The following is a 19138-nucleotide window of genomic DNA, read 5'->3' as shown; positions in this document are numbered from 1 at the left end:
ATCTCTCTTAACTTGAATTTTCATTTGGCCTAAGCCATCCTTTGGTTATTATAGTCATATTGAAAAATCATGGGTTTCAGCAATACCACTTCCAGGAATACATCCACAGGGTGCAAAAACACACAGTAGAAATAACATCTGCACTTGTATTTTCATTGAAGCACTATTCACAATAGCCAGAGTCTGGAAACAATCTGAGTTCCTTAGAACAGATGACTGGTTGAAAAAAAAAAACTATGGTACATCTACATAATGGAATACTATACAGCTGTCTTGGGGGAAATGAAATCATGAAACTCATTTATAAATAGATGGACATGGAGAGTATCGTACTGATTGAAGTGAGTCAAAAGGAGAGGCTAAAGAACTAAAGGCTCTCCCGTTGATCGTCGATTAGCTCGAGCGGGCCCAGTAACGTCTCCATTGGAGACTTTTGTTGTTACTGTGTTTGGCATATCGAATACTCTCGGTAGCTTGCCGGGCTCTCCGAGAGGGGAGGAGGAATCAAACTCGGGTGGGCCATGTTGGCCGCTTGTAAGGCGAACGCCCTACCCGCTGTGCTATCGCTCCAGCCCAAAAGGAGAGGGACAGACATAAATGATTGTGGAATATGAAAAAAAAGTAGTATGAGACTAACACCCAAGAACAATAGAAACAAGGACAAGTAGGATTGGTTCATGCTTGGAAGCCTGCCTCAAGGGCTGGGGAAGAGGGCAGTTGTGACGGAAAGAGGATCATTATGATAATGATGGTTGGAAGAAATCACCCTGTATCGGAGATGTGTGCTGAAAATGGGTAAAGAACCAAACATAATGGCCTCTCAATATCTGTATTGCAAGCCATAATGCCCAAAAGGAGAGACAGACAGACAGCGAGAGAGAGAGGGAGAGAGAGAGAGACTGAGAGAGAGAGAGAGAGAGAGAGAGAGAGAGAGAGAAGAACCTACCATAGAGGCAGGCTGAGGGAGGTGGGTGGAAGCAGAAGGAATACAGGTGATATTGGTGATGGGGAATGTACACTGGTGGAGGCATGCATGCTGGAACATTGGATCACTGAAACATGATCATGAAAGTTTTGTAACTGCATCTCACATTGACTCAATAAAACATTTTTTAAAGCCATTGGGTTTGGGACTGGAGCGACAGCACAGCAGGTAGGGCATTTGCCTTGCACACGGCTGACCCGGATTTGATTCCCAGAATCCCATATGGTCCCCCGAGCACTCCTAGGAATAATTCCCGAGTGCAAGAGCCAGGAATAACCCCTGTGCATCGCCAGGTGTGACCCAAAAAGAAAAAAAAGAGTCATGGGTTTATCTAAGAATAAAGTTCAATCATGGGCCAATTTTTAAAGGTTTGCTATTTTTAAGGCACCAAATATGACCCACACTACAAAGACTAACTTTTGATTATCCAAACTACAATATTATGTTTTATTGAGTTTTCTTATAAATTGAACTGCTGTTACTTGAATTAGTTACACAACCCAATTGTGTAACTGTAGAACCCTGTTAACTAGAACATAAAAAACTCATTTGAGGTGCATTTTGGTCATTTCAAGGTATTGACGCAATATTGATACAACTTCAGAACAAAGAGAATATGGAATGAAGCAATGACTCATGGACATATGCTAAATAATACCAAACTATTGTCAGGCAGGTTAATCAATTTACTTCAGTAGGAACTTTGTTAATACAATATAATTCTTCCACTTAATAATTACCTATAAAAGAAGTGTGTTTTCTGTATCTTAATTCAAATAATTCTGAGATAAGAATAGTAAAATTCATTCAATTTCATGGGGAATATGCCAGAAGAAGAAATCAGGAAGCATACATACAGGCATATTAGAGTCATTACAGTATTTAAAGTTGCTTTCTTGAAGCAAACCATCTGAAGAAATAGCTTGAGGACTAGGGATGCAGCTTTATAGTTGAAATAAAATACTACTATGACTATCACTATGAATAATAGTATTATCAGTAGTGGTAGTAGTCGTTGCTCTAATAGTAGCAATCTGATTTTTGTCTCTACCATTTTAACAAAGAGTCTTTCATAATGAAAATTTTCCTATAGATCACACTTTAAATGCTGGGTAAATTATGAAAAGCATTGCTCTGAGAAAGAAAGAGAAAGAGAGAGAAAGAAGAAAAGTGCCAAACATGATGGCTACTTACTACCTGTATTACAAACCATAACACTCAAAAGGATAGAAAGAGTAAAAGGTAATATGCCTGGCACAGGGTGGGGGAGGGAATGAGGTGGTAGTGGGATACTGGGGACATTGGTGGTGGAGAATGGGCACTGGTGGGGGGATGGGTACTTGATCATTGTATGACTAAAACGTAATCATAAAAGTTTGTAAGTCTGTAACTGTATCTTGCAGTGATTCATTAAAAAAGAAAAAAAGAGGGGGAAAGGAAACAGAAAAGTGCCTGCCACAGAGGCAGGCAGGGGTAGGGAGGGAAACTAGGGACATTGGTGATGGGAAATGCACGCTGGTGAAGGGACGGGTTTTGGTATATTATATGACTGAAACCCAATCCTGAACAACAACATTGTAACTGTGTATCTCGCTGTGATTCAATTAAAAACATTTTTAAGAAAAAAGAAGAAAAGCTCTGCTCTTAGATTTTATCCAACCAGGGAGAGTTATGATATCTCCTGAAGGATAGAGTTCCTTTTCTTCCTCATGCACCCTGTTTTGAGTACTGTTCTAATTCAATTAGCCCCTATTTCCCAAGCAAATTTAAGATCATAAAACTCTTGGAATTCTAAAGAGCATCTATCACATTCTTTCACTTCAACTTATTCTATAATGATCACCTAAGTATTTCTACTCTTTAAATGTGGGGAAAGACACGGCAGCAGTAGAGACTGGCTGACCCTTCCCATCTCCCCACCCCCTTGGGTCCTGGCTATCACAGCCATGATCTGCCTCCAGGCGGCATCTCAGCGCATCAAGAGCCTTGATCCAGAGACTCCCAAATGCATCTCAAAATGGATAATCTCCCTACAGAGATGTCTCTGGGCCCCAACCATTGACAATTTTAGAGTTACAGAAGCATGAGGCTGCTTTTGCAGCCATGCAACATATTCATAACAAGCAACAGAAAATAAATTTTCTAGCACCTGCCCCTGGCAGGCAGGCTTGAGAGGTGGTGGAAAAATTTGAAATAATGGTAGTGGGAAGGTGTAATAGTAGTGGGATCGGTGTTGAAATATTGAATGTAATCAATTAACGTGATCAACCTTATGAAAATAAAATTTTAAAAATAAAATAAGTGTGGGGAAGGGAGGGAGAGAGCTCAGATAGTGGGAAGTAGTGATATTCCTATAACCAGAAAAGAAAATCAAAGCATTCCAAATGAAAGCAGAAACTGATGAACTATAAATATATAGTTCTGGTAAAGATGGGAGGGAAAAGCTTATTCTTCAAACCAAGATGTATAGTTTCAGATGTCTGCTATTAGAGCTACAGACATATATCCATGTATATTTCAGCAGAGTAGGTACTATAGGAGATGAGGTGTTATCCAAATATTTCTTAGGCTATTTTGAACTTTGCTGCACTCTGGAACCCTTAAAAGAAACTACAAATCTCCAACTGAACAACTTTTGGAATACCATTACTTTTCCTTTTTATTTTTCCAAAGGAAAGGCAGGTCAACTTTTGTTACATTCATTTTAAATATATACTACATCATTAAAGGTGAGGACCCACTTTTAAAACTTCATCCCACTGGGGCCAGATAGGTAGTATAATGGCTAAGGCACTTGCTTTGCATTGTATCCAACCCAAGTTCAATCCCAAAACCTCATATTATCCCCCCCAAGCCTGCCAGAAGTAAAACCTGAGCACAGAGCCAGGAGTAAGCCTTGAGCACTACCAGGTGTGGCCCCCAAGCCCCATATAACAATAAAATAAAATTCTAGTCTATTTAAAACAATGCTATTTAAAATAATAAAATTTAAACAGTGCTGCATTTGAATTCTTAGTATATTGATATAAATTTGGATAGTCGAGAACAGATTAATTTCATATAAAATTGACATTGTTGTCCTAAATGTTTTATAACATGGGCATTCCAGTCCTATGGTAGCTCAAATAGGCACTGCATGTTTATTTAATCATTGATCTAGAACCCATCCAGTTACTTAATAAGAATGTTGCCTTTCTTCCCCTATACTATATCATCAGCATTGTTCCATGTTATATAACTGTAGCACAATACATTTTTATTGAAAGAATGAAGCAGATATATAAAGAATATGCTGTATTTTCACCTCTTTTCCAATCCTGTAATTTGAGCTTAATTGCCACCATGCTGTAGATGTTCCTGTGACCTGAAGTAAATGAGGGAAAGTTAAAGTGAGTAACGGGCACAGTTATCTTCCTCTGCATAGAAACCAAGAGTCACTGAAGAGCATTCTGATCTTCAGTAAATACAAATCTTCACCAACTCAAAGACTAGCCTTGACCTTTACCTTATATAATCATCATTACTTCTCCAAAGACCAAACCTAGACATCAATCAGCTCTTATAACATCCTCAGGGTCAGAGATTAGAGAACAGCTGCAAATGATACCAAGAGGCCCAATTTTCTAAATGCAACATATATTCCTAACACATTTAAAATCACAGCAAAACTGGTCTCTTTTTAGTACCTCCTTATCATCCTTTGCATTTTTCCTTAGACCTCACAATCGACAGACCTTCAGTTCTGGGTTGGGTTCCTTTTATGTCTCCCAGCCTCCAGTTCCCTGATTGTGACAGTATTCATCACAATACACCAGGATGCCAGTCAGTTGAAACTGTAGGTATCCTGTGAGACACTGGCCTGCTTTTAATGCTGATGACAGCTCCAAACAATAAAACAAAGGAAGAGGGGAAGCGAAGGGGTATTTGGTACTGAGTAGAGTAGAGATAGTTGGAGAACTGCTTACTTCCTTCTGGAAGAGCATATATTAGAATTAGAGTATGTACACAGTCTAGGAAAAGCCCCCTTTTTATTAGTTTGATACTGAAATCATGTAAAGCTATCATTTAGAACTCTGTATTTTGGGGTACACTAAAAGATAGGGAATAGCCAGGTGAAGCTCACAAAATGTTTTGCAAAATGGGTAGGGGAAAGACTGCAAAAATGCTTTTAAAAATAAGTTTCTCCAAGCTAGGTCATGAATACTGTATTTACCCTGCTTCTGAATTCAGGGGAGCAGTCATTCAGCAATGTCCTCATGATGCATTTTTTTTTAACTCTGTTCCTAATAAAAACAAGAATCAAGGTCCACACAGGAACATAATTAAAGGAATCCTCTGAATAGGACATGGGGGGTGCGGTAAGGGGAGCAAACCAAGCACAGCTTGCCAAAGACTCATATACATTTTCTTTACTTAAAATTTTACACATTTTCTTTAATTAAAATTAAGTTTCAAGATATTTTACAAGATACAGGTTTCAATGTGATTGAAGAATCATGGAAATTTTTAACATTCTCTTTTACTATTAACCAAAGTAGCAAAAAAAAGACCAACTCCCTGCTGGTCATCACAATAACCATACAATCTTCTAAGCCAGGTATGTCTCCAACTGAAGACTGAGCAGAAATAGAAGCAAAAGAAAGAGCACGTGTTCAAAAAAATTGCTTTACTTTTCTCCCAAAGAAAATTATACAATAGATGACAGCTTGCTTTCACATACACCACCTTGGTGAAAAAAACAAAGATGACATCAAAAAGTGTTCTAAAAAGACCTGGGCAGATCAGGAGGGCATTGTGCCAAGCCCCTAATCCTGCCAAAGCCCCAGCAGCTGCCATCCACACCCTTCAGCTGCCACTATGCCATCGACCCAACTCCACTGTTTCTCGACTAATCTCTGCAGAGATACTAAACCTACAAAAATTTCAGGTATACCGGTTTCCAGGCTGGGAGCTCTGGGGTCTTTCAGAAGTGGGTACAGGCAAACTCCCTTCATCCCCTGTACTTCCAGAAGCCTCAGAAGCCACACCTACACCACACATCTTCCATCAGGTAAACTCATCTGCTCAGTTCAACAGAGCCTAGAGTTTCTGAAACAACACCTCCAAATTCCACAATACTGACTTCCCAGTAGGAGCACACCAAATTAGAAGGGAATATAACATAGAAGCCAACTAAACTCAATAAAAAAAATAAATAAAACATGAGGTTCAACTAACAATAAACAGCTCTGTATACTCTCACACAGTACTTAATGACCCCATGGTGAGACATAACAATTTTTCAAATTTCATTTTACTGTATTTCTCTACTGGTGCCCGCTTGAGCAAATCGATGAACAACGGGAGGACAGTGCTACAGTGCTACAGTATTTCTTTATAATTCCATTAGCCATCTAGTTATAACAAGCAAGATAAAAGAAGTTATTTTGCGACTGCTAAAAGGGTAGACTTGGAAGGTGATTGGGTAAATGGGGCCATGGTGGATGGACTATCACTAGGGTGGTGGGATTAGTGTTGAAACTCTGCCCATAACAACTGTATTATGAATGACTTTGTAAAACATGAGTTTAAATAAATTAAAAAAATAAAAGACTTAGGCAGAGTAATCAGGTGGGGTTGAAGGAAGCCCAGACAGCACCAAGGCATACTACAATTAAAAAGAAGAAATCAGACACTAAAACAGTGATTTTCAATGTTCTCATACCAGCAGGTGAGGCCACTGGTTGAAACTACAGTTTTAGAAATAACTTTTTCATTGACCAATAGGAAATTTCTGCAAACTAGCACCAGTTCACAAGCCAGATGAGTCCACAAACCAGCAGTTGAAAACTACTGTTCTAAATCACTGACCACACCTTTACAACCAATCCTGTTGTGCCTAGAATTCCTTCCACAACCCTGAACACCAGAATTTGGTGTTAAAATTGAAGAAGGTAGACAGTGTCTCCCACATCTAACAACAACATATCAATTCTAAAAATGTGAAATATCTTTGGATCTACGTGGGTATTAAAATGCATGTAAAATGCACACACACACTTGTGATGGGCTTGGTATCTCAACCATCTTTCCAATCCGTCTGTCATTTTAGTCCATCCTCATCATTTTATTGTTGATTTTTTTCATGTGCAAACAGTGGATCCAAACTTAGCACATTTCAAGGTCAAATTATACAGCAACCAGAATTTGGTCTCAAACAATAAGCCTGGTGTATTCACCCAGTCAAGTAAATATGCACAAAACATCATGTTTTGTTTGCTTCAGATTCATAAATCTTTATCCCAGAAGATTAGGAGCTTCTTCAACTATTGCCTACAGAAAAGACAAGACATCTGGATGCATTTGTTTCTCCCCTCCATCCCCCACATTGCACCCAATCCCCTCAACACACACGCAACAGCTGTAGACAAAGAAAGCATGTTTTCAAAATTCCATTAGTTCATGTAGGCACATACGCTGAGCAGCTCCAAAATGGACATCAAGTAAAAAATACCAGTTTTCAAAAGTCTATAATTATATATTTACATAAATTACATAATCTTGTATGTATTTACATACAATTACAGATTATCAAGTAAATAACACAAGGTTCTAGTGTTAATGAGATGAAATAGAATGAAAACATCATAAACTGAAGCTATTCATTTATCTACAATGCTGGCAGGGGCAGGTTCCCCAACACTGACCTGGCATGTCCTTCAACACTGCCTGGGGACATTCACGTGAAAGACAGGAAGGTGGTTCACTCCATGTGTGTGACGTCTTTGACCAAGCGCAAGAGTTGGCACAACTAGTAAGAGAATGATTTGTTGCCTGAATATCTGTTTGTGAGAACTGGACTCATCCATTCCACAGTGGTTGGAGCTGTCATCCAGTGGGTTCTAGGTCTCTTAGGATAAGAGCTGAATGCAAACCCATAAGCAGGGAATGATTTGCTCTATTGCCCAATAGGACAATACATATATGGAAACCCTGAGCTGCCTACTCTCCCAGAACACTTATTTACATCAGTTGCATGAGTCAATGTTTATTTATTTACAAATCATTACAGTTTATTGTATCATTTGCCAAAAGCATATAACATTTTGTTTTTAATTTTAAAAAAATACCCAAACAAAATATCTCCAAAAGCATACATTAAAGTAGCATTTTCTAGGAATGCATAGAGAGATAAAATTATTACACTAACTGGTTTCTTCCTTTTATAGGCTAATCCTCAAAGTATAACATGCTACTTTAAGATTACTTTTGGTAATCTCCAAAAAGCAATTTCTTCAGTGCTAAATATTGAGTCAATGATGTCCTAGAAAATGGACTCTTTCCTGTGGTCGGGTGCTTAATATTTTCCTGCCGAAAAATATTAAATGCCTTTTGGAAAAACAGAAGCCTGAATATGTGCACATTTTAGCAGCAGCAAAGGGTTAAATAATAAATAAGAATACATCTTAGAATTAAATTCAGTTTCTGTTTAGAAAGTAAAAACAAACAAAAAAAGCAAGAAAACAAATGAAGCTAATATCCTGACCTTTATCAGAAATCAACTATTTTACATTGCTTCTGTCCCATCCCCACCCCCACCCCCATCAGTATCTTTCAAGTCCAATGCTAGACTTCATTTTTCCTTAATGCACATCACAGGAGAATTCTGCTAAACACTCCAGAGGCACACATGTGCCCATGGCAGTAAGTCATGCACTTCCACTTCAAAACAGCTTTCACTCACCAGTGACATCGTTTTATTTTCCATAGAAAATGTGCATCAGAGCAAAACAAAGTTAGAATATTAAACTTTTTAATTAGTTACATAAATTCCAACACATTTTCCACTGTCACTTCCAATTTCCCCACATAACTGGCAAGAAAGTATTCTATGTGGTATGAAAATTGTTATAAATTCCTTTTTCTTAAATATTGCTTTAAGAATTTGGCTCTTTTCTCCTTAGTAGATAGTAAGAAATAGATTCCCTTGCTCCAAGGCAAGTTCCAAAATTATTGCTTTGAAAGAAATATGTATTCTTCTGATTTTCAGCATAAAATATTATAAAAAGCCTTGTAAAAGATATTCTATATAGTAACCTCTCCCTTTAAAAAATTGAGTGCTTGTGTAGACCAATTTTAAAAACAAAACACAGTCAACAGATATTATGCTTTCCCCCTCTTTGTCATTGCTGATGAAAATTTATTTGTTTCATTTGTAAGATTTACTTGATGGGTGCTATTAGCAGGTATTATGACAGTTTGCACCAAAAGCAACCTCCTATAAAAGATGTTACAATGACCCCATGGTACCTGTATAATTTCACATTTGATAACCGAGTGCACAAATAAGAAGTTTACAAGAACAATCCCTTGAATCTGATTCCTGTCCCTTGAAAAGCAGCTGTGCTTCTATAAGCTTCCTCCCCACTCTTTTGAGAATTCTAAATCAGTACAATGTTTGAAGTTATTCCTGGGGTTATAGAGGATCCACTAAAATGAAAGCATAGTCATTATTTAGCTTTGGTATAGTCTGCAATAGATTAAAACAAATAGTACATATACCAACCCTAACGCTTTTCAACTGTGAAGTTACAATGATGGAGTAAGTCACTATGAGAGAGGAAATATTAAAGACACAGAATAAAAGTTTGAGACCCAGTTTATCTTTAATCCTCTGGGATAAGCTATGGAACAAGCAGTCTGAAGAGTGAATACTCAGTGTCATGAAAGATGTGCATATGTTTACAATAATACGGGCACAAAAAAGATTGTCGCCTTTAGTACATTAGGGTCATTAGTTTCTTTTATCCATGCACCATTATATTTACTTGCATGAATTTACCACAGATTCATAGCGGACTTTGCCATTTAATGCTTACAGAGCCTAAAGCTTCCAAAATGCCTATCTGGCCTGTACATATTTCATTAAAAATAAACTCTATATAATAAATAAATATATAAAATAAATAAAATGTTGCCTTTGGAATTTCTATAAATAAATTTAACTTTTTTTTATTTTTACTAAGAGGTCTTTGCTTTAAATTCACTGGGATGATTCCAGTGAGAATTAACTAAAAAGTCTTCTAAGTAAGACTTGCACCCTCCATGCCTTTGAAAAGGCAGCGTACCCCTGGGCAGGCCACCAGCCCAAATCCTGATGAATCGAATTATGGTAGCTGTGCTGTATAGGATGAAGTACAACTGATCAAAACATGGAAAAGTGTGTCTAGTTCCCAGCATGCATCAGGCCGTTGTCCTCTCTGTTTCTGTTTCCCTCTTGCCTGCTCCCCATTCACTCACACACTCACACAGCTTTCAGTCTCCCTCCCCTCTTCTCAACGGAAATTAAGCAAGTGAGGCTGGGCGATCCTCCAGGAGGACAAGCCTTTAAGTGCAGCACAAAATCAGCATGATCCCATTCAGGCCTCCATCGGACATTATGCATGCGACAAAGTTTGGCAACAGTGGCGCTGATGTGATGGCACAGCTAATCAATGAGAACCCACCACATGAACCTTTAGAGTGGTTACTTTTTTAAGGGCTCAAGTGAAGAAATTGTCTTTGTCAACTTTGGCTTAGAATATCCTTATAGAGTTCAGGGACTTTGTCGGGGTCCACTGGTCTAGGTAAAAAATGTGTGAATTTCTGGTGCCGTTTAGTCCTCGTTCCTTCCCTTGGGGTCCCGTCCTTATTCAATGCCACATAATAGCGCCTTCCAGTGTCCACGTGTTTGTACAGATTCGATGAGTATGTGTTATACCAGTTCTCTTCAAACTGTTCTCTGAAGACACACTCCTGGGTTAGTTTTTCCTGTTTAAAAACAAAACAAAACAAATAAATATTTCACAAAATTAGTCTCTCTGCATTAAAGGTGATATTCAATGTCTATGCAATAATTGCTAAGAGAAAAAAAAACACAGATCCTAACTCATTGAATCCATTTTGCCAAAACTATATGCCTCAGTGAATTTAACTATGCTCAATATTTTGATTAATGGCTGGAGTATAAAACATCCTAATTGTCTTCAACTTGAACCTTTTCATTAGCGGGATGTGTCAAAGAGGGAAAGGACCGTGCAAGTGATCTGCCCCTGCTTTTATGACCATCATCAGGAAGTAACCATCCCATAAGGGAGAGCCACAGCTGAAGCCCAAGATTTTCATGAACATTTCCTGCTTTAATCTACTATCATAAAGTCACTTACACTGAGAACAACGGTGTCAACAGCATGAAGGATATCACACACTTTATGCCCCGGAGGCTGTGGGATTGATTTACTGTTGATTTATTTTGTTTTACAAACATCAGAAGGCAGAATAATCTCCTTGCATTCTCTTTACAAAATACAGGTACCCTGATCTCCATCTTTTAAAATTCAGATCCAGAAAGTCTAAAAATCTGTATTTTCTAGGAACATCTAGTTATGGCTACTTATAATAACATTTTGTAATATGCATCATTCTAGATCCATACATTGGTGGTGTAATCATTCCTATTAAAACTGAATGAGTCTTACAGCATACCGCCTTTTAGTTTGCATTGGATGCAACTACTCAACTCCTGCTTTAAAAGCTACATGATCAGGCACCTACCTACCAAGAGGAGAAGCAGTACTTAATTTTCAATTCCCAAAGCTAAAAGATCTACACCACAGCCCTGAGAGAAGCACAAACTCTGACTTCTCCTTGGGTCCTGGGTGAGGCAAGGCATGAGAAGTGAATGCTCTTTTGCTCTCATTGCCAAACTGAAACTTTTCAAATCTATACCTGTTTATGGTTCTTTTTTTTAATTTTTTTAATTTTTATTAGTGAGACACCATGAGGTACAGTTAGAGATTTACAATTTTTTGTGCTTGGGTTTCAATTATACAATGATCACAAAAACTAGAGGCTAGAGAGATAATCCAGCAGACAAGGTGCTTTCATTGCATGCAGCCAACCAGGGTTCCAACCCCATACGTTCCCCAGCATTACCAGGAGTGATTCTTGAGCTCAAAACCAGGAGTAAGCCCTGAGGCACTTCTGGGTATGGTTCCAAAATAAAAGATGGAAGAAAAACCAAAACCAAAAATAACATACTAAACCTTTTCTCTTTTAAAATAATTTTATTAAAAGACCATGATTTACAGTTATTCATAGTTGAATTTTGAATTTTAGACATATATTCCAGCATCAGTCCCATGGCCAGTATCAACTTCCCTCCACCAAGCCCCAGTTTCCCTGCCAGGCATTCACCCTCCACCTGCCACCTTGACAGGCACATTTTTTTCATTTTAGTTGCTGAAGTTTGGATCTCTTGTTTTCGGTATTGTTAACTCTGTGGTTTGGATAGTTAGCTATCCCACTCTTTTACACCACAGAGGCACTAGAATTCCTTTGACCCCTATCTCTTTTGCTTCCCATCTATCTCTTCTTCCCCTCTCAAATTCTCGCTCATTCTCTGTCCTTCTCCCATACTCTGGGGCCAAGGGTAATCTACGCATGCCCCCCTTCAAACATTGCTTTCCCTCACCCAGTTATTTTATATACCATCTATAAGTAAGATCATCCTGTGTTTGTCATTCTTCTTATGGCTTACTTCATTTAACATATCTTCCAGTTTCATGTTGCAACAAGTTGCGTGATTTCATCATTCCTAGCAGATCTAAAGTATTCCATTGTGTTCATATAGCTCATCTTCATGATCCACTTATCTACTGCTGGACATATAGGTTTATTAACTATTATACTAAGTACATGGATAATGGTGTGCATATATCTTTTTGAACAATTTTGTATCCTGGAGATAGATGCCCAGAAGTGTAATTGCTGGGTCATATGGCAGCTCAATTTTTAATTTACTGAGATATCTCCATACCGTCTTTCATAAAGGTAGACTCAGACAATATTCCCACCAGCAATAGGTAATAGTTCCTTTTTCACCACATCCCTGCCAACACAGCTTATTCTCAGTATTTCTGATGTGTGCCATTCTCACTAGTGTGAGATGGTATCTCATTGTCATCTTGATTTGGATTTCCCTAATAATAAATGATGAGCATTTTTATGTGCCTTTTGGTTATCCCTTGTTCTTCCTCAGAGAAGTCCCTGTTCATTTCTACTCCCCAGTTTTGATGGGGTTTTGGATTTTTATTCTTGTTGTTGATCTTTGTGAGGACTTTGTATATCCTGGATATCAACCCTTTATCTGAGTTGAATGCAAGTATTTTCTCCCCTTCAGTTAGCTGTCTTTTACTTTTAGCCAGTATTTATTTTGTCATGCAAAACTCTTTAATTTAATGTGATTCTGTTTGTTTTTCTATTTTGTTATTCTGTTATTCTGTTGCTTTTGGCCAGTAAATGGATCAAATATTGGGACATTCTGCCTATATTTTCCTCACTGTGCATTGTAGTTTCTGATCTGGCCTAAAGGTCTTAGATATACTTTGAATTGGCTTTTGTGTAAGATGTGAGACATTGATCCAGCTTTTATTTCTTATAAGTGGTTATTCAAATCTCCCATCACCATTTGTTGAAGAGGCTGTCTATATTCTATTTTGTTCTAAGTTCCTTTGTCAAAAATTAACTGACCATATATTTAGGGGGGTTAGGGGGCTGTTCTTGAACAAGGCTGATGCATTGGTGAGAGAGTCTGTCCTTATTCTAATACCAACCTGTTTTGATTATTATGGTTATATATCCCCCACTGTATAATGGTATTCCAAAGCCCTTCCTGACTGTCCATCATGCTCAAGGGCAGAAACACCACCTGGGGGTATTCCTCTTCTCCTAACATCTTAATTAACATCTTAATATTAGTCATTTTTGTATGGACACAGTAAGAGATACATTGAGGCTTGTAGTGCGGCTCTCCTGGCCACAGACTCAGACTACAGTGCTCAGGCCAGAAGAATCATTCCTAACCCTGGCAGGGTCTGAATCTAGTTATTGCTTTTTGGATCATGACAACATTTGTCCATGACCAAGCTCTTAACTTATAGTTAAGCATTGTGGTGCTTTGGCCAGGCCCATTTTGATGCCAGGGTAGCACATACCTCACCGCCTGCCCTGGGTCCATCCAGTTCCTAGTCAGGACCCTGCTTTTGCAGTGCTAGGAAGTAAGGGTAGCTGAGGCTTAAGTTAAGAGAACAGATGCCCAGGAGGAAAATATCATTTAGAGTCAATTAACTGGGCTGGAGCAATAGCACGGCAGGTAGGGCATTTGCCTTGCACACGGATGACACTTCAATATGCCAAAAACAGTAACAACAAGTCTCACAATGAAAACGCTACTGGTGCCCGCTCAAGCAAATCAATGAACAAAGGGAGGACAGTGCTACAGTGCTATAGTGTAGCTTACATAATGAGATGCCTCCTGGTTTCTTATTTTTTAGCATGGTTTCATCTGTCCCAGTCTTTTAAGATTCCATACAAACTTTACAATTGACTGGTCTAAGTCATAAGTTGTTCTAAGATCAAGTTTAAGAATGTCATCTGAATTTGGATAAGGATTACATTGTATCTATATAGCAGTTTAAGGTATATTGGTCATTTTGATCATGTTGTGCTTTCTTAAGTGTTTTAAAGTTCTCATAGTAGCTGTTTTCAAGTTTTTTTCCTAGGTTTCCATCTCCAGCTTAACAGAGAGTTGTTCGTAGTAAGTTCTCATGATGTCTTGGATTCCTGAGGATTCTGTTGCAATCTCTTCCCTTTCATTTCTGATCCAATTTGTCTGAGCACTTTCTCTTTTTTTCCTCATGAGTACAGCCAAAGCACACAAGGCCAGCACTTCCCAAACACATCTGGAGTTGGGCAGGGAACTGAACACTCTGGTGGGGCATGTCAGTGTTATATACATGAAACCCTACCACAGACACTACTGAAAACCATGGTGTCTCACATGCAAAAAGATTAGTTTAAAAAGAAGGAGAAAAAAAATTAAAAAATCATTGCACAAGTATTGCTCAGTTAAAATACTTGACAATAGAAAAAATGCATAGACCAAGGACAAACAGGATGGAAATGCTTGGAGCTGCCAGTGCCTTTTATAGGGACACGGTGAATTATAGGAAGGAAGAAATGATCTGTAGCTCCCACTTCAACTGGATGGCTCCCACTTGGGGTGCAGCAGAAGCTCCACCTTGCAGCTCAAACCCATCTATCCAAGGAAGAGCTCCTCTCAACATTTTCCACTGGAAGATTCTCTCTTATCTCTGTTAAGTGGATGAAATAAAATGTATGTTTGAAACAACAGAAATAATTGTAAAAATTTAAAAAATAAAAGCATAAGAATAAATAAAAATCATGTATAATATATTAACTATTTGGGAGCAAGAGAGATAGTATAATGGATAGGGTGTTTGTCTTACATGGGGTCAACCCAGGTTAAATTCCTGGCACCCAATATGGTCCTCGGAGCCCCACCAGGAATAATCCCTGAGTGCAGAGCCAGGGATAAGCACTGGAGCACTACCACATGTGCCTCTAAAACAAAAAAAAATGATATTAACTATTTCAATTTTTACTTCCATCTCTATCATAAATATTTTCCTAGACAAAATTGTTCCTGGCTTAAAATGTATGGTTCAGATTTACCGTGATTATGTACATTTTCTAAAGAAATGACCTTCACTTATCTTACTTAATAAGACATACTGAACTATTAAATTAATATGCTGACATAATAATACTAAGAACACAAAAGGGGCTGGAGAGACAGGAGAGTGGCAGGGCACTTGTCTTGCGTGCATAAAACCTGGGTTCAATTGATCCCCTCGTTATTCCCCCAAGTCCCTCTAGGACTGACAATCCTGAGCTCAATCCAGGAGTAAGCCCAAGGCACAGCCACATAGAGCCCAAAAATCTTTTTTAAAAAAGACACAAAAACCTAATTCAAATTGCAGCAGGAGTAAAAGTACAATGTCCTGGCATGGAGTAAGCCCTGAGAATGGCTGGATGTGGCCCAGAAACAGAAAAAGCAAAACTAACTCAAATTAAGCTTTCTTTTCCTCAGCATGAAATCACATCATTACTGAACAAAAACCTTATATAAAAACAAAAACATTTCCTCTTCTTTTCAGTAACTATGAGCTATACACAGGTCCAAGTTTTCTTTGCATAGATGTCACACCTATACCATGGTGGTCTTTCTTGGGTTAGAAATATGTGAACAAGAACTTCTGCCTGTGGGCATTTACACAGGGTAAAGATCTGCTTCAGAGTCAAAGACCACCACAGACATCAGCTTCACCCTCCCAACTGCATTCTAAACCTCTCCAAATCTCAGTCGCCGTATCTCTAAACCAGGCTGGCGGTAAAAAGTACTGCCTGATATGCAGTCAAGAGATAAATCTTAGCCCAGAGGAAGTCCTCAGCAGATAATGGTACTTGTTGACATTACTTTAACAACATAATCCCTTATCATGAGAACCAACTATTTCTAAGAATGAGAAAATAGTTAGAGTCACATATTCTGTTTAATACATGGGCAGTGAGTCCAGGTCTATATCACAGAATCTTGGTATCCCCTTGTAATGTAGATGCCAACCAATCTCAACTAACAAAAACATTAACAAGAAGGCTTAACTTGCAACAGCAGCTTAGCCTCAGCCTCAGACAAGGATTTAATGTCCCCATGATAAGATGCAACAACTTTCATAAATTTTCTTCTACAAAAATATGGGCGTTTGAACACTGTATGATTGCAACTCAAACATGAGAGCCTGTAACTGTATCTCACAATGATTCAATAGAACAGTCTGAACTGTCCTCCAGTTGTTCATCGATTTGCTCGAGCGGGCCCAGTAACATCTCCATTGTGAGACTTCTTGTTACTGTGTTCAGCATATTGAATACTTTCGGTAGCTTGCCAGGCTCTCTGAGAGGGGTGGAGGAATCAAACCCGGCTCGGCCAGGCTGGCTGCACACAACGCAAATGCCCTACCGCTGTGCCATCACTCCAGCCCGATGATTCAATAAAATAAAATTTTTTTAAAAAAAATATTTTTTATCATCTTGTTAGCTATTAAGTGATAACAAGCAACATAAAATAAATTATTGTGGATCTGCTACAGCGACAAGCTTGAGGTATGATTGGAAAAATAGAGATGATGTGGAGGGAAAGTAACGGTGGTGGCTGGTTGGTGTTGGAATATTGAATGTCCATAACAAATCATCATGAACAACTTGGTAAACCATGGTATTTAAATAAAGTAGTGGAAAATAAAATAAAATAAACTGGAAAAAAAAAGGATCTTGTAATCCCACCAATAAAGCATCTAGAGCAAGAAGTAACTGGGGGTCATACGAAGGACAGAGCAGCCAAGGACAGGCCCGTGACTGGTTTTTCTTTCTTATTTTTCATTTTCAAATTAAATTTTAATTTTCAAACAGCACATTTATGTGGAGATTTTTCAGGTGGATATAAACTGCTAATATATTCATTTTTATTTCATACAAATTGTATTTTACTTGAGTAGAGCAGTCTCAGCTGCTACCACTTACATATACATATGGTAGAAAAATCTAAAATTATATTCACGAATCATATTGACACAGTATTTTCTGATTCCTAATCTTAAGCCTTTATGACATTTGACCAAAAGCAAGGCAATAAAATAGTACCGAAGGGGCACAAAACTGGTGGGAAATGTGTGCTAGTGGAGAGATAGGTGTTGGAATGTTGTATGACTGAAACCTGACCATGAACAGCTTTTTAACTTTTTAACTGTGTGAGTAACAGGGATTCAATTAAAAAATAAAAAATAATAAAAACAAAATAAAATAGTACCAAATGAAACCAAAAAAGTCTGTACATTGGCACAGTATCCTTTTGATAAATATACTAAAAATCACTTTCAATATTCCTTGGAAAACATCTGAACCTAAATTCTACTCTGTAAAAATAAAGTTCACTGATATTTTTAGTTTTTGTAAACTGCTCAAAACTTTGCAGAGGTCTGTTAACCTAGAGGTTAATTTTAAGTATCTTTACCCAAATGATGGGCTGGAGCAATAGCATAGTGAGTAGGGCATTTGCCTTGCACGTGGTCAACCCGGGTTAGATTCCTCCGCTGCTCTCGGAGAGCCTGGCAAGCTACCGAGAGTATCTTGCCCACACAGCAGAGCCTGATAAGCTCCCCATGGCCTATTAGAGATGCCATAAACAATAACATGTCTCACAATTTGTTGTGAGACATTACTGGTGCCCGCTCCAGCAAATGGATGAACAACGAAAGGACAGTGCGACAGTGCTACCCAAGTGATACTCTTACATGCTTTACTCAGTATTAAGCAGCATAATTCTTCCTTTTTCCAAAAAGGACAAAACCTCCCCAGATGGGAGCATTGGACTGCTGCAGGGGTCTTGGGAATAACCTTGGGTGAAGTGGGGGGGAAGGGCTTCTACTTGCTCACTTAAAGAATGTAGACTGGGGGTGTTAATGAAAGGAAGCCTTGTGTGACATTTTGTTCTGAAAAGGCGGCAGAAGGATCTATGAATCTGTGACCTCTCAGACATGGAGAGGAGTGATAGACAACAGACAGAAATTCATAGACTGTGCCCCAAAAATTCAGGGCAACAGCATTTTTCCTAACAGTCCCGTGCTTCCTTTCCTCTTTCTTCCTGAATGTAGTGTTTTTCAGAAATAAGCTTTATTTTGCCAAAGAATGATCAAAGTAAATAGAAAATGACAAAATTCTAGAGCCAGAGCAACAGTACGGAGGGCAGGGCACTTGCCTTGCACAGGCCCAAGCCCAGGTTGTATTCCTGCCACCCCAATGGGTCCCCCAAACCCTGCCAGAAGTGATTCCTGAGTGTAGCCAGCTGTGGCCAAATAAATGAATAAATAAATAAAGTCTACAGTAGCAGGCACATTATATTATAATATAATATGGTGCTTTCAGTATTCAAAAAAATGATTCTCATTTTACACACTGTGGCATCCGGTGTTTTAGTAACAACAACAACAAAAATTTGTGTCATGTCAGGGATCAAAGTTGGGACCTCAAGCATGCAAGACATGTTCTGCATCCCTTGGGGCTATCTCCCATGCCGTTAGAACAAGAAGAAAAGAACTTTGAGAAAAAGAAGTTGACTAAGCTAAGAAACTGAGTTGGTCTTGTCAGGGTTCATTTCTCCCAACAGGCTAATAGAGCATCCAATTATACACACATGATGTGGCTTTCTAGGCAACC

General features: G+C 38.5%; 1 protein-coding gene across 2 annotated transcripts in view; it reads right to left on the bottom strand.

The window, feature by feature from the left end:
• Window positions 1-9607: 9607 nt before the first annotated feature.
• FGF9 (fibroblast growth factor 9) overlaps window positions 9608-19138 on the bottom strand; it is a 42288-nt gene continuing 32757 nt past the window's right edge. For both annotated transcript variants that reach the window (XM_056132834.1, XM_056132833.1), the window contains one exon: window positions 9608-10774. In XM_056132834.1, coding sequence (XP_055988809.1) covers window positions 10529-10774 — 246 coding nt within the window. In that variant the 3' untranslated portion in view covers window positions 9608-10528. The remainder of the gene's footprint in view (window positions 10775-19138) is intronic.

The sequence above is a fragment of the Sorex fumeus genome, unplaced genomic scaffold (assembly GCF_029834395.1).
Source record: "Sorex fumeus unplaced genomic scaffold, SorFum_2.1 ptg000095l, whole genome shotgun sequence".
NCBI classification, from domain to species: domain Eukaryota; kingdom Metazoa; phylum Chordata; class Mammalia; order Eulipotyphla; family Soricidae; genus Sorex; species Sorex fumeus.
The sequence above is the reverse complement of the archived record's forward strand: the minus strand, read 5'-3'. Positions and strand labels throughout refer to the sequence as shown.